Below are 17,317 nucleotides of genomic sequence, written 5' to 3'. Positions count from 1 at the left end.
CACCGTTGATCTCTTTTCCCCCTAAAATCATGGTGATAGTTAGTCGAGGAGGGTCTTCTCCTATCTTCGAGGGTTCTGCGTTGTCTCGGTTGTGGCCGTAATTATTCTTAGCCTGGTTGCTTAAGAATTCCCTAAGATGGCTGTTCTTCAGTAGTTTTGCCACCTCATCGTGCAGATATCGACAGTCCCCTATTCGGTGGCCATGAGTCCTATGATATTCTCACCATAAATTAGGATCCCTCTGGTTGGGATCGGATCTCATCGGCCGCGAGAACCGTTCTTCCTTGATGTTTCTCATTACCGATACCAGCTCCACTACACTAATATTGAAATTATACTCTTACAGCCTAGGATAAGTGGAATCCCTGGAACCTCATACCTATTTGTCCTACAACGACCTATTGTTTCGGTCGTAGTCATTTCTTCTATCGGGGGTGAACCTATTCGCTGACAGGAATCCTTTGCTACTGCGTTCTTCGGCCCTCTCATAGGGCACGAATCGGCCCTTAGAAGGTTGCAGATCTGCATCAAAATTATCTTTTTATTTATCCCTATTCTTTTCTCGATCCCAACCCTTGGTTGATGTCGGGAATGCAAGCTAATCATCTTCTATCCTTATATTTGATTCATAACTGTTATGGACATCCGCCCATGTAGTTGCTTGGAACTCGAGCATGCTTTCTTTTAGCTTTCGGGAGGTGTTAGAGCGCCTCGATTTCAACCCCTTAGTAATGCCTTAGCTGCCCATTCATTTGGCACGATCGGTAACAACATCCTTTCTTTCTAGAACCTGATCACGAACTCACACAACAATTCAGACTCTCCTTGCGAAATTTTGAATATGTCCACCTTCCGGGCCTGGACCTTCCTGGCCCCGGCATGGGAATTAATGAAAGAATATGCGAGCATCTCAAAGGAATCTATTGAGTGTTCGGGTAGGAGTGAATACCCTGTCAAGTCCTCCTTCATGAGGGTTTCTACGAATTTCTTCAGTAGGACCGACTCAATATTATGTTGGGCCAAGTCGTTTCCTTTCAATGTCGTTGTACAAGTTGTGATGTGCTCTTTAGGGTCTTAAGTCCCATCATCCTTTGGTATGTCTGGAATATTAAACCATTTCAGAATCAATTCTAGTTCTTCCCTCGGTTTGAACGTCAATTGGGTTTACTTCTTCGAGTCTGGGCCATTCAACACTGGTGGTGCACCTGAAATTTGGTCCATTCGAGCGTGTAACTCTTTCGCATTCTGATCCATCTTCTCATTCATTTCCCTCATGAACCTCATGAGTTCATTTTTGAAGGGATCATTATCGCCGTCATTACCGGCTTCGCTACCAATTCCCCCAACTCCATTGAAGTCAACCTCACCCCTCAGGGTATTGTTATCAACTCTTTGAGTTTTTTGATTTGCCAGAGTGCCATGAGTAATAAGGCCTCTTCCATTCGCGTTGTTGGAAGCGCCTGACAATGCCTTCTTTAGTTCCGTCATGGCCTGGTCTTGCCTTGAGAGATGGCGTTTTGCTGCACTCTCAAGATCCTTACTGTTAACGCAACGTGCTCGTCCTCAGCGTTGTTAGGAGTTGTCTCTTGCACATGTCGGTGATATCGCCTTCCAAGGATCGGAGTTGCTATGCCCCCTTATTGCAGGTGTCACTGATCGAATCCTCATGTTGAGGCAGATTTTCTTGTGCCTCAACGTTGTGTGTGATGTTAACATCGTTAGCTTCCATTTTGTTTCGATTTTTATTGTGAAACAAATAATCAAACAAGTTAGTAATAGATGCAAGTATAAACTCAATCATGCAACTGTCTAAGCCCCACGGTGAGCACCACAAGATCGACCCCACGAATGTCTTGAGGTAATCATGACCATGATTTTAGCTGACTATTCCCTTACTTATACACCTCATTCTTCTTCTTTCACTTATAACAACTTCATATGATTTCCTAACCTCCTTGCACTTAACTCCCTCCTGCTTTCATCTCTCTCTGAACTTCTTCAAAAATCTCTATAAATTCTTTATTTTACTATGGCTTCCCCTACTAAGTCTTCCAAGAACTCTGGTTTTCTCTTCGGTGGAGGCCCGAAGAGGAGCAAAGATAAGGAAGTTGATATTGATGCAGATCCTCCCACGGTGAGCACCATCATACCTAAACATCTAAACATTGCCAAAGATTTCGCAGAAAGGATCCCCACTTCAAACCCTCGAACGCGAGTTGTTGGTAAATATCCTTCTTCTATTCGTCCTTCTAGTATTCCTGCTGGGAAGGAGGACTGTGACTTCCATGCCTTAAATATCATTGCTCCCGACCTGGTGGAGATGGTAACCTTCACTAAGAAGGGTTTTACGTACCGCTACACGTACCCCTTTCATAAGTTTTACTGACATTTGGGTCAAATGTAACTACGAGTTTCTCCCAATATACTTAGATTTACGGGGTGTTCCACCCATAAAATTGAAGATATATGAGTCTATTTTCTTATGCATTAAACCGTTTGTCAATACTACATTGGAGGAGAGAGATATATGAGTTTGTACGAGACTGCGTAAGCTGCTAGGTGACAAGTATGTGTGTCACCTACTTGCTTAAATGAGAGTCCGAAAATGGGCCAGTTCGGATCGTCGAAAGAGACATTTTAAAAGAATATTTCGTTCATATAATACACTGATAAGAGGGAAAAATAACCAGACCTAAACCCCTGCAAACATCCTCCCAAAAATTACACACAAGCCCGAATTGAATTTCTCTCCTTTTCAAGTTCTAGTTGGAGGTAAAACCTAGAGTTTGAAGAACCAAGATAGGATCTGAGTTATTCAACAAATAAGGTAAGGTTACTGCTCTCTTTTATCAATTTGTTCTGCTAGAGATGTATGGAAAGTCATTCTATAATTGTAAGAACTCAGAACGGCGATAAGAAGCCCTGAGTTCGAGTTATTCACTTGTAGAAGATTGTTTTGTGTTGCTATTGGAATGTGTGTTTTACTACTGTTTTATGAAGTTTCAGAGGAGGAAGGGTATGGATAAACACAACATAAATTTAGGGTGTGTTGGGCTGTTTTGTAGTGTTTTGTGGTGTATATAAGGTTTGAAAAAAATGTATATATGTTGATATTGTTGTGTTGTTGTTTTTTGGTGTTATCTTGAATTTGGAGGAAATAAGGATTATAGGTGAGATATTGCCCATTTTAATACAAAATAAGCTTGTCTTTCGTTGTGCGATAGTTGTACCCTTCGTAACTTAATGATAGTATTATTATCGTTGTTGTAGAATAAGGTGCGAAGAGGCGAGTTCAACTTGGTGATTAGAATATTTTCACCACCATCGAGTTTTAATCGATGGGCCGGCCCCTATTGGGCAACCTCTGATAAGATGATAAGTTATATACCAAGCCTACTGTGGCCGAGAGCCTATGAGAGAGCCCAGAATGGACGAGATACCTACCCTAGTATGGCCGAGCGCCTATGAGCGAGCCTACTACGACCGACCAGTTACACGTACCGAGCCTTATAGGGCCAGACATTTATTTTATTTACTATATTGAGAGAGTTGAGTCAGTATCAGTAGGTAAGTATATCTCCAGATCATATTTGACTCCCAGTTACTTTCAATTATTATATTATCAGTTTAGTTTCAGCTTTCTGTTATTTTATTACCTTATATACTCGGTACATTATTTCGTACTGACGTCCCTTTTCTGGGGACGCTGCATTTCATGTGTGCAGGTTCAGATAGACAGACGGGTGGACCTCCTCAGTAGGTGTTGGCCGAGTTCAACTTGATCGGTAAGCTCCACGTACTTCGGAGTTACCGGGTCTAGGGTATTGTGTACATATTGTGTATATATGTTATGGGTAGGTCGGGACCCTATTCCGATCACAGTACATCCATCAGTAGAGGCTTGTAGACCTATCTTGTCACGTAGAGCAGTATGTTGGGCTTGTAGGCCTTGTATGTATATTTTTTTGGTTTGTCAGCTGTAGTAGTTATTACGGCCTTGTCGGCCTAGCTTTATATTGATGTTTAGTCAAAGCTAGTTTCCATTCGGTTTTATATTTTGCTTCGCAAATTGTCTTGCAATGTGGCCCAATGGCTAAAGTACGACATTGTATGTTCAGAGTCCCTCAGTCGCAAGTTGGTACGTTAGGTTAAGTGAAGCACCAGGTGCTGGTCTCGCACCCCAGGTTCGGGGCATGACAAAGTTGGTATCAGGGGAGTTCTGTCCTAGGGAGTCTACAAGCCGTGTCTAGTAGGGTCTAGTGAATAAATGTGTTGTGTACCACATTATATAAGCAGGGAACTACATGGCATTTAGGAGTTGCTTACCCTTCTTTCAAATTTAAATCGTGCTGTAGAACTGAGTTATAGGAAATTTGAGTTAAACTTACGTGTTGGTGTTTGCATACACAGATGACGGTGACTAGGAAGACTACGTCTAGCCAGAGGAGAGATACAACAGCAGGGGAGGGGACCAACAGGGTACCCCCAGTAGATGGGGCCCAGTCTGAGGCCTAGGGCGAGACCCCTACTCAGCCATTACCGACTTCTCCACCACTTGAGGAGATTCCTAGGGATACCGCACATCCAGTTCCCCCTCCACTTCCATCAGATCAGGACTTGAGGAGTGTGGTGCAATTGCTGACACAGTTGGTAGCTACCCAACAACAGGCTAGGGCATCAGCTAGTGCAAGATCTTCTGAGGGGTCTGGGAGTTCAAGAGTCTGAGAGTTTATTGCTTTGAGTCCCCCCGAGTTCACGGGGACCGATCATAGGGAGGACACACATGATTTCATATATCAGCTTCACAGGATCTTTTGGGTTATGCATGCCACAGAGAAAGAGGCAGTTGAGCTAGAAGCTTTTTGACTCCGAGATAGAGCCATCCTTTGGTACGAGGGATTGGAGAGGTCTAGGGGACGTGATGCACCTCCAGTTGTTTGGGAGAATTTTTTAGATGCCTTCCTTTACCAGTACTTACCGCGAGAGATCCGATAGGCTCGAGTCGATCAGTTTCTAACCCTCAAGCAGGGCAATATGAGTGTTCGAGAGTATAGTCTCCGTTTTGACTCATTGGCCAGATATGCATCGTCCATAGTTGCTACTATGCGGGACATGATCCACATGTTTATAGCAGGGTTGGCCTTAGAGTTGACCGAGGCACGTGCCACTGCTTCATTGCAGAATAGTATGGATATCTCCCGGATTCAGGTATTCGCCCAAAATATAGAAAGGGGTAGGCATCGGCAGCAGGGTACAGAGAGGACTGAGCAATGGCAGCGTAAGAGGCTGAGATTTGCCAGGTCTCAGGAGCATTCTCAGGGTAGTTATAGGCCCCAGTACTTCGGACGGCCACCTAGGCCTCCGCCACCTCTATTACAAGGTTACAAGTATGACCGATATACTCATTCACGACCAGATAAGAGCTCACGGGCGTCTGGTTTGCAGCGACAACGAGGATTAGGGCAGACATGGTCATTTTCGTCACGGTGTGACATATGTGGTAGAGGTCACTTGGGCAAATGCCGAGCAGGTTCCGATGCTTGTTATATATGTGGGCGTCCGGGGCATACGATGCGAGATTGCCCAAATAGAGATTTTGGGAGTATGGCTCAACCAGCGATTTCAGCAATAGGATCATCTATGTCTGTGCATCCTTTAGAGCGCGAATCTCAGTCTTCGGCTGGTAGAGGTCTGTTACAACTCAAAAATCCCACCACAGGCGTCATGATGACACCTAGTCTCTAAGACTAGGTAAGCCGATTATAATTACATTTTGAGCTTCTTTTTTTTAAAACATATAATTTAATACAAGTGTTGAAACCAACATCAGAAATAATAATAACAACCTCCCAAGACTGGTAATACTGAGTCACGAACTCTAACTGAATACATGCAATGATCTCCAGGATCGAATATACAATACTATTCGAATAAGAGTTGATAGTACAATAAAATGGAAAGACTACAAGGGACTACGATGACCAAGCAACTCTACCTTGAATCCTTGCTATCACACTCTAATCTCTGCCCGAATCCAATATCTCCAATACCTGGCTCTGCAAAACAATGTGTAGAAGTGTAGTATGAGTACACTACAGTCGGTACCCAGTAAGTATCAAGACTAGCCTCGGTGGAGTAGTGATGAGGTACAGTAAAGACACTCACTAGTCAAATAACTTGTGAAATATAGCATACAAAAATAGTAGAAAATAAGTAGTAGTGATAGCAACAACAACCAACTAGTGATATAAACAGCAAGACAACAAGAACACCATAAATATTGCCCAGACGAGTAATGAACACAACACAACCAATTAATCAAGTCCTTTAAAACCTCCAAAATATACATATTTTATCTATAAGTTTTTCGAATAGATATCCTTAGAATATAATCCTTTCAAGTAAATGTCTTCGAATATAATTCTTCAAATAAAATCTTTCAAATATAATTCTTTCAAATAAACTCTTATGAATATAATCCTTTCAAATAAAAGTCACCTCGTGACACCTTATTTCATAATCATAAAAATACAGGTCTCAGCCCACTTTCATATTTTTATAATACAGGTCTCAACCTACTTTCATATTTCCACGGCACCTCGTGCCCATATTTCTATCACAACTGTACGGACAACTCATGTGCCAATAATATCAATGTATATAAGATCCACATGATCAATTTATTTCCAATAAAGAAGGTTTACAATTTTTAAATCAAGTAAGAAATCCACAAAGAAATAAATTTATTTTAGAAATCGTTGGGTGAAGAAAATAACATTTCAATAAAAAATGAAGTACCCGATAGCTGCTGATTTGGATGTAAAACTTATTAATTTAAAATATAATAGTAATTTTTATAAATTAAAACAACTCAATCATCGAAAATCAGTAAAAACCAAAAAATATAAATCTTCAGAGTCTCGTAGTAAAAAGCCAAAGCCCACACAATACAACAAGGAGCACAAAATATATAATAATAAAGTCAACTAGTACATCACGGAAGAGGACAAGAATTTACATATTAAATTAAACAAAATCACCAAAGCCAAGAACATAAAAAAAGAAATATCAACAGGGCACTTCCGAGGTACCGCCTCGTAGTCCCAAATCATATATAAATTCACAATATCTCATTTTCTTATATCACCGTGGGAGCCTTCACATTTAATTTTAAAGAAATTATTTTTTCCGAAATAGCATCTCGCGTTTTAGACGCCCTTATCACACCGCATGACTTTTAGTAGTTCCCCTACTAGCCACACGTTTCAAGCCACCCTTATCTCACCGCATGCGTTTCAACACCCTGGCCTTAGATCACCGCATGCGTATCAATATTACAATATTTCACAAATCGCACCTCAAGTGCCCAAATATCACAGCATAATATAATTTGCACCTCAAGTGCTCACATATCACAACATATCACAAATTACACATCAAGTGCTCAAATATTACAACATATCACAAATTGCACATCAAGTGCTCAATATTACAACATATCACTAATTTCATATCAGTACCCAAATATTAGTACTTGCTACAGAAATCTACAATACATTATTTTTCCACAATAAGTAGCCCGCAGCTCGGCCATAATGTGCACAAAAATCTTAACAAAATATCCGGGAGTGAAAAACTCAACAAAATAATATTTCACAATTTAACACTTCGCTTTAATATGATTTACGGGCTTTATAACTCAATACTAATTTAAATGGCATGAACTGAAAAGTAATTCATCAAGGAACAACGCCTTCTTTAATCTAAATTTTTAGCAAATAGATTAATGCCTCCTTTTAAAATTATTTAATAAATTATTTGCAGATGGAAAATTCGTAATGAAATTATTTCCATGAAATGGAAACTCAACAAACACAGAATTCACATAAAAGACAAGTGACAATCACACCAAATTATCATATAAAAACAACATCGGCAAATAAGGAAAAAATGCATGATAAATAAGGGATTTAATAAGTTCTAACAATTTTTTAATTTAATACATAAGGATATCTAGGAATTTTAACCGATATAATTTGCATAAACCATGTACGTACTCATCACCTCGCGTACTTGGTTTTCAATCACACAATTTCCACATGAGACTCAATGCCTAAGAGAGTCCCCCACACAAGGTTAGGCAAGATACTTACCTCAAATCATGCTATCTCAATCTAATAGTAGACCTTTTTCCTCGATTATCCAACTCTGAATAGTTTGAATCTAGCCAAGAATAATTCAATACAGTCAACACAAATTATAGGAATCAATCCCATATGGAATTACTAAATTTTCCAATAAAATTCGAAATTAACTCAAAAATTGCCCGTGGGGTCCATGTCTCGGAATCTGACGAAACTCAAAAAATCTGACAACCCATTCAATTACGAGTTCAACCATATTAGTTTCACTCAAATCCGACTCCGAATTGACATTGAAATCTCAAAAATTTGTTTTATAAGATTTCTACAATTTCCCCCCAAATTTCCATCTCAAAACACTAATTAATGTTTAAAACAATGATATATTCGTGTATATTGACAAAATTCGAGTTAGAATCACTTAACTCAATATTTTCCTTGAAAATCTCTCAAAAATCACCTCTCCCCAAGCTCTAAATTGTCAAAAATAAAAAAAGGGACGAAGCCCCTGTTTTATAACTTAAAATATCTGTCCAGGCGCTGGCCTCGATTTCCTGACCTCGATTTCCATCCTCGATTTCCAGCCTCGATTCTAACCTCGATTTCTAACCTCGATTTACAATCTCGATTTCCTGCCTTGATTTCCAACCTATTTCCAGCCTCAATTTTGACCTCGATTTTTGACATATGAAGGAAACCAGATCAGCCAAAAACTAGCAAACTCAACTTCAATAGTCTCCCAATTTCAATTCTTGATCTGTTAACTATCCGAAACTCAACCGAGGCCCTCATGACCTCAACCAAATACACCAACAAGTCCTAACACATCATACGAACTTAGTTGAAACCTAAAATCCCATAAAACAATGCTAAAATTATGAATCATACCCCAATTCAAGCTTAAGGAACTTAAGAATTTCCAACTTTTACATTCGATGCCGAAACCTATCAAATCAATTCCGATTGTCCTCATATTTTGCACAAAAGTCATAAATGACATAAATGATCTATAAAAATTTTCAGAACTGGATTCCAACCCCGATATCAAAAAGTCAACTCCCCGGCCAAACTTCTCGAAAATTCAACTTTCGCCATTTCAAGCCAAATTTCACTCCGGACTTCCAAAACATTTTCCAGACACAATCCTAAGTCTAAAATCACCATACAGAGCTATTGGAATCTTCAAAACTCCATTTCGGGGTCGTTTACATATAAGTTGACATCCGGTCACTATTTGAACTTAAGCTTTAAACCTTGGAACTAAGTGTTCCAATTCATTCCAAAACCTCACCGGACCCGAACCAATTACCCCGACAAGTCACACAACAACTGTAAAGCACAAATTGAGCATTAAATGGGGGAACATAGTTGTAATACTCAAAACGACCGGACAGGTCGTTACAACGACTAGTCGGGTCGTTACATTCTCCCCCTCTTAAAACATACTTTCGTCCTTGTCAAGAATGTTTCCGAGGACATTAAATTACTGAGTATATTATTATACACATACTCGCAGGTGATTCTACTTCACCGCAAATGTAACATGGATCCGACAACGCCATCTCAGTTGAGATTATTTCTTTTATCCTCATTTATAAGCTTTAAAGCCAATTTCTTACACTCCAATAAATTTCAAAAATGCATGATTTTCATATTAACACACTGTGTTAGTCTCAACCGGCTGTAGCAATTTTGTGCTTACACACACATTATACGTATGCCCATAACTACATCTCTGGTCATAATAGTTGTTCATAATTAATTCCAACATCCTCAATTAATTTCATATTAACCAAAACCTTATTTCAATTTTCTCACAACATTGACAGCAACACATGAGGCATGAAGACCTCATAATTATTTGCCCGAATTAACGAGTCACATTTAACGCCACCTGGGCACTCACCTCGTAGGCTAAAACTCAATATTCACAGCACTTATATAGCTAAATATGCATAGAAAATACATACAAGAATTTATCAAATAAGCCTAATAGGCATGACTCCCTATTAATACTATAGTACAAATTTAAATTTCACAAAGAGAGAATTTAAACACATAAAGTTTTCACCACAAGGACTCGTCCTTATATAACTTTCACCGCGGCTTGTAGCCCGGTTTAAATATTTCACATCATATAAAAATTGTGAGGATTTCGTCCTCAACTCTGCATCACAAGTATTTTTCACATTGTGCCAATTAAAATTTTCCATTCCCTTTCTTTCTTCTTTTAAATAAATTTCGTGAAATAATTTCACAACACAAAATAAACCCCCATACCGGTAGGGCATATAATTCACAAATTTTAATCAAACTATCTCGAATTTATATAAAAACCAACTGTAGTGAGTAACAGAAAGTCACTTTTGGAATCTTAGCCCTCAATAGTGTACAAAACAAAATGCTAGATACAAGCTAACACCATCAAATCTCCCAACAGGGATAAACACGCGAGTGGTGTACAAAATTAATAACTCACCATACATGGAGAATGATAGGAGGTCTCGCCTCGATAATTGGAATTGAATCAAACTAAGAACAATGCTCCTCTATTATGAATTAAATTATGCCTGTAATGACACCATCTGGTGTAGCGGCCTCACCCATACCATATCAATTATATCAACGGGTCGGGCCTCCCCCTTTAGGCCCCCCCCCCCCTTTTTCCCGCCTGTCCTCTACCCCTAACTGACTGTGCATGTGGGGTAGTAACTGGAATAGAGCTTGTCGCATGAGTATTCTGATAACAATCTCTCATGATGTGCCTAGTATCACCACACTGATAACAACCCCTTTGCAGGTTCGGCTGCTCATACTGAGTCTGTGCTAGATAACTGGAATAACTATTATAGGAACCCTGTGTCGGTGGTGCATTAAAGAACTTACTGGAGCACTTCGAGTGTTCTGAAATTGTTTCCATGACCCCGCGGATACTGAAATGTAGAATTATTAAGGACGTGGGAATACTGCAAGTCCCAATATCATCCTATACAAATCTCAGCTCTTAATCATATACAAGTTTCGGAGAACCTTTCAATACCATATAAATACATCTCAGGCCAAATTTGATATAACACATGGCCCCGCAATCTAAGCTATATGACACATTCTGATGATCCACAATACTAACCTTCATCACTCGTACGACACCGGTCTTAAGACACCTCAAGCCATTTATTTGGCACATGTCATCCTCGTGACAGTTAAACTCGCTTCCTCCTTCGCTAAAAATAAATCCCATACGAACCACATAGTCTCTAATACCACCAACTATCTTCAGATCTACATCTACCTCATGACCCTACCACGATTGTAATGATTAGGCAACTAATTAAACCTTCTTAAGATCGTACTAATCAACCAGATATCAGAACCTGTTACACCCCCACGTGAACAACTGAATGATCTCTCAATGCATCCGCATCCTTGATCTGGATGACACGTGGTAACAATGGTTGAGCAACTATCGCTCCCTTATAATCCCTCTGTAGTATCACGAACCGTTGGCGCATAGTTGTTACCGAGTGCGCAATTTCATACATGAGTGGATGCAAAAGAGCATAAGATATATGCTTCAAGCTGAATAAATGTCGCACGAAAAGGAATGAAAGAAGTGAAAATTTTCCTACTAGCTTTGTAGCCACTCGAAAATACGTACAGATGTCTCCGTACCGATTCACAAGACTCTACTAAATTCGTTCGTGAGTGGTAGAACCTGTGAACCTTTGGCTCTGATACCAACTTGTCACGACCCAAAAATCCTACCACAGGCGTCGTGATGGCACCTAGTCTCTAAGACTAGGTAAGCCGATTATAATTATATTTTGAGCCTTTTTTTTAAACATATAATTTAATACAAGTGTTGAAACCAACAGCGGAAATAATAATTACAACCTCCCAAGACTGGTAATACTGAGTCATGAACTCTAACTGAATACATGTAATGATCTCCAGGATCGAATATACAATATTGTTCGAATAAGAGTTGACAGTACAATAAAATGGAAAGACTCCAAGGGACTACGACGACCAAGCAGCTCTACCTTGAATCCTTGCTATCACACTCTAATCTCTGCCCGAATCCAATATCTCCAATACCTGGCTCTGCACAAAAATATGCAGAATTATAGTATCAATACACTACAATCGGCACCTAGTAGGTATCAAGACTAACCTCTATGGAGTAGTGACGAGGTACAGTCAAGACACTCACTAGTCAAATAACCTGTGCAATATAGCATACAAAAATAGTAGAAAAGAAGTAGCAGTGATAGCAACAACAACCAACTAGTGATATAAACAACAAGGTAGCAAGAACACCATAAATACTGCCCAGACGAGTAATGAACACAACACATCCAATTAATCAAGTCCTTCAAAACCTTCAAAATATACATCTTTTATCAATCGGTTTTTCGAATAGAAATCCTTAGAATATAATCCTTTCAATTAAATATCATACGAATATAATTCTTTCAAGTAAATGTCGCCGAATATAATTCTTCAAAGAAAATATTTCGAATATAATTCTTTAAAATAAAGTCTTTTGAATATAATCCTTTCAAATAAAAGTCACCTTGTGGCACCTCATTTCATAATCATAAAAATACGGGTCTCAACCCACTTTCATATTTTCACGGCACCTCGTGCCCATATTTCTATCACAACTGTACGGACAGCTCATGTGCCAATAATATCAATGTATATAAGATCCACATGATCAATTTATTTCCAATAAAGTAAGTTTATAATTTTTAAATCAAGTAAGAAATCAACAAAGAAATAAATTTATTTTAGAAATCGTTGGGTGAAGAAAATAACATTTCAATAAAAACGAAGTACCCGATAGCTGCTGATTTGGATGTAAAACTTATTAATTTAAAACATAATAGTAATTTCTTTTAATTAAAAAAACTCAATCATCGAAAATCAGTAAAAACCAAAAAATATAAATCTTCAGAGTCTCGTACTAAAAAGCCAAATCCCACACAATACAACAAGGAGCACAAAATACATAATAATAAAGTCAACTAGTACATCACGGAAGAAGACAAGAATTTAAATATTAAATTAAACAAAGCCACCAAAGCGAGAAACATAAAAAAAGAAATATCAACAGGGCACTCCCGAGGTACCTCCTCGTAGTCCCAAATCATAAATAAATTCACAATATCTCATTTCCATATATCACCGCAGGAGCCTTCACATTTAATTTTAAAGAAATTATTTTTCCCGAAATAGCATCCCGCGTTTTAGCCGCCCTTATTACACCGCATGACTTCTAGTAGTTCCCCTACTAGCCACGCGTTTCAAGCCACCCTTATCTCATCGCATGCGTTTCAACACCCTGACCTTATATCACCGCATACGTATCAATATCACAATATTTCACAAATCGCACCTCAAGTGCCCAAATATCACAGCATAATACAACTTGCACCTCAAGTGCTCACATATCACAACATATCACAAATTGCACATCAAGTGCTCAAATATTACAACATATCATAAATTATACATCAAGTGCTCAAATATTACAATATATCAAAATTTCACATAAGGTACCCAAATATTAGTACTTGCTACAAAAATAACAATACATTATTTTTCCACAATAAGTAGCCCGCAGCTAGTCCATAATGCGCACAAAAATCTTAACAAAATAACCGGGGAGTGAAAAACTCAACAAAATAATATTTCACAATTTAACACTTCACTTCAATATGATTTACAACTTTTATAACACAATACCAATTTCAATGACATGAACTGAAAAGTAATTCATCAAGGAACAACATCTTCTTTAATACATAAGGGTGTCTACGAATTTTAACCGCTATAATTTGCACATATAAACTAAGTACTTACTCGTCACATCGCGTACATGATTTTCAATCACACAATTTCCACATGAGACTCAATGCCTAAGGGAAAATTCCCCCACACAACCCCCCGCCCCACAAGGTTAGGCAAGATACTTAACTCAAATCACGCTATCTCAATTCAACAGTAGACTTTTTTTCTTGATTATCCAACTATGAATGGTTTGAATCTACCCAAAAATAATTCAATATAGCCAACACAAATTATGGGAATCATTCCCATATGAAAATACTAAATTTTCCAATAAAATCTGAAATTAACTCAAAAATCACCAGTGGGGCCCACGTCTAGGAATCCGACGAAACCTATAAAATCCGATAACTCATTCAATTACGAGTCCAACCATACTAGTTTCACTGAAATCCGACTCCAAATCGACATTGAAATCTCAAAAATTCTTTTTAAGAGATTTCTACAATTTCCCCCAAATTTCCATCTCAAAACACTAATTAAATGATGAAAATAATGATATATTCGTGTATTGACAAAATCTGAGTTAGAATCACTTACCTCAATTTTTTTTCTTGAAAATATCTCAAAAATCGCCTCTCCCCAAGCTCCAAATTGTCAAAAATGGAAAAAGGGACGAACCCACATTTTATAACTTAAAATCTCTGTCGAGGCGCTGGCCTTGATTTCCTGGCCTCGATTTCCTAACCTTGATTTCCTGACCTCGATTTCCTGACCTCGATTTCCAGCCTCGATTTCCAACCTCGATTTCCAATCTCAATTTCCAACTTCGATTTCCAATCTCGATTTCCAGCCTCGATTTCTAGCCTCGATTTCCAACCTTGATTTCTAACCTCGATTTCCAGGCTCGATTTACAACCTCGACTTACAGCCTCAATTTCTAGCCTCGATTTCCAGCCTATTTCCAACCTCGATTTTTGACAGATGAAGGAAACCAGATTAGCCAAAAACCAGCAAACTCAACTTCAACATTCTCCCAACTTCAATTCTTGATCTGTTAACCATCGGAAACTCACCCGAGGCCCTCAGGACATCAACCAAATACACCAATAAATCCTAAACATCATATGAACTTAGTTGAAACCTCAAATCCCATATAACAATGCTAAAACCACGAATCATACCCCAATTTAAGCTTAAGAAACTTAAGAATTTCTAACTTCTACATTCGATGCCGAAAACTATCAAATCAATTCCGATTGACCTTATATTTTGCACACAAGTCATAAATGATATAACATATCTATGAAAACTTTCAGAACTAGATTCCGACCCTGATATCAAAAAGTCAACTCCCCGATCAACAACTTTTGCCATTTTAAGCCAAATTTTACTACAGACTTCCAAATAATTTTTCGGACAAGCTCCTAAGTCCAAAATCACCATACGGAGCTATTGGAATCATGTAAACTCAATTCCGGGGTCATTTACACATAAGTCGACATCCGATCACTATTTGAACTTAAGCTTTAAACCTTGGACCTAAGTATTTCAATTCATTCCAAAACCTCACCGGACCCGAACCAAATACCCCGGCAAGTCACACAACAATTGTAAAGCACAAATTAAGTAGTAAATGGGGCAACGAGGGTTGTAATACGAAAAATGACTAGTCAGGTCATTATAAGGTCGAGGCAGAGATAAAGGTTCTAGTTGAGGTGGTAACTAGAACCGTATCTATGCTTTAGCGGGTCGACATGACCAGGAGTCTTCACCATACGTTGTGATAGGTATATTGACCATTTGCTCTCTCGATGCTTATGCCTTGATAGATCCAGGATCTACTTTATCGTATATTACTCTATTTGTCATGGGGAAGTTTGGTATAGTACCTGAAATACTAAGTGATCCTTTTGCGATATCTACACCGATCGAAGAATCGATTATTGCTAGACAGGTTTACCGAGGTTGTACAGTGACAGTTTGTAGTCGTCGGACCTCAGCTGACCTAGTTGAGCTAGAGATGATGGATTTTGATGCTATCATGGGCATGGACTAGTTGGCAGCTTGCTATGCCACAGTTGATTGCCGAGCAAAGAAAGCCAGATTTCATTTTTCGGGTGAGGCAGTCCTTGAATTGGTAGGTAATACAGCGACACCCAGAGGTAGGTTTATTTCCTATCTGAAAGCGAGGAAAATGATCACAAAATGGTGCATTTATCATATTGTGCGATTTAGATATGCAGATGCTGAGATACCTACACTTCAGTCTATTCCAGTAGTCAAAGAGTATGCAGATGTGTTTCCAGATGAGCTTCCAGGTATTCCTCCAGAGCGAGAGATTAATTTTAGCAACCAATATCCATCCCTCCGTATAGAATGGAACCTGCCGAATTGAAGGAGTTGAAGGAGCAATTAAAAGATTTGCTGGAGAAAGGTTTCATCAGATTCAATACCTCACCTTGGGGTGCACCAGTACTGTTTTTGCGGAAGAAAGACGGCTCACTGAGGATGTGTATCGATTATAGGCAACTGAACAAGGTAACTATTAAGAATAAGTATCCACTTCCAAGGATCGATGACTTGTTTGATTAGTTGCAAGGGGCTAGATTCTTTTCAAAGCTAGATTTGAGGTCGGGGTACCACCAGGTCAGAGTTTGGGAGAAAGATATTTCGAAGACAGCCTTCAGGACCCGATATGGCCACTTCGAGTTCCTTGTCATGTCCTTCGGGTTGACGAATGCACCCGCCGTATTTATGGACTTGATGAATAGCCTATTCCGACCATTTTTAGATCTGTTCATGATAGTATTTATTGATGATATTCTGGTTTATTCACGTTCATAGGAGGAGCATGCGGACCATATGTGAGCGGTACTCCAAACCCTTTGTAATCGTATGTTGTATGCTAAGTTTTCTAAATGTGAGTTATGGTTGAAGTTGGTAGCAATCTTAGGGCATATTGTATCCGATGAAGGTATACAGGTAGACACTCAGAAGATTGAGGCCGTGAAATCCTGGCCTAGACCTACCACTCCGATAGAGGTTCGTAGCTTTCTAGGCTTAACAGGCTACTATCGGAGGTTTGTATAGGGTTTTTCTTCCATTTCAGCACCATTGACGAAGCTGACTTAGAAAGCAACTAAGTTTTAGTGGACAGAGGCTTGCGAGCGGAGTTTCCAAGATCTTCAGAATAGGTTGACCTCAACGCTAGTTCTAATACTTCTAGAGGGTCGAGAGGGTTATGCCGTGTATTGTGATGTCTCAAGTGTTGGTTTAGGATGTGTCCTGATGCAACATGGGAAGGTAATTGCGTATGTTTCAAGGCAGTTAGGGAAGACTAAGAGGAAATATCCGACCCATGACCTCAAGTTAGCTGCAGT

General features: G+C 39.1%; 1 protein-coding gene across 1 annotated transcript; it reads left to right on the top strand.

The window, feature by feature from the left end:
- The first annotated feature begins 5,034 nt into the window (after nucleotides 1–5,034).
- On the top strand, nucleotides 5,035–16,332 carry LOC138910746 (uncharacterized). Its single transcript, XM_070201892.1, has 4 exons — nucleotides 5,035–5,689; nucleotides 15,767–15,891; nucleotides 15,994–16,099; nucleotides 16,181–16,332. Exons 1-4 carry the CDS (start codon nucleotides 5,035–5,037, stop codon nucleotides 16,330–16,332), a joined length of 1,038 nt encoding a protein of 345 aa, XP_070057993.1.
- Nucleotides 16,333–17,317: the final 985 nt, after the last annotated feature.

The sequence above is a fragment of the Nicotiana tomentosiformis genome, chromosome 1 (assembly GCF_000390325.3).
Source record: "Nicotiana tomentosiformis chromosome 1, ASM39032v3, whole genome shotgun sequence".
NCBI lineage: Eukaryota > Viridiplantae > Streptophyta > Magnoliopsida > Solanales > Solanaceae > Nicotiana > Nicotiana tomentosiformis.
This window is presented reverse-complemented; position numbering and strand designations above follow the sequence as displayed.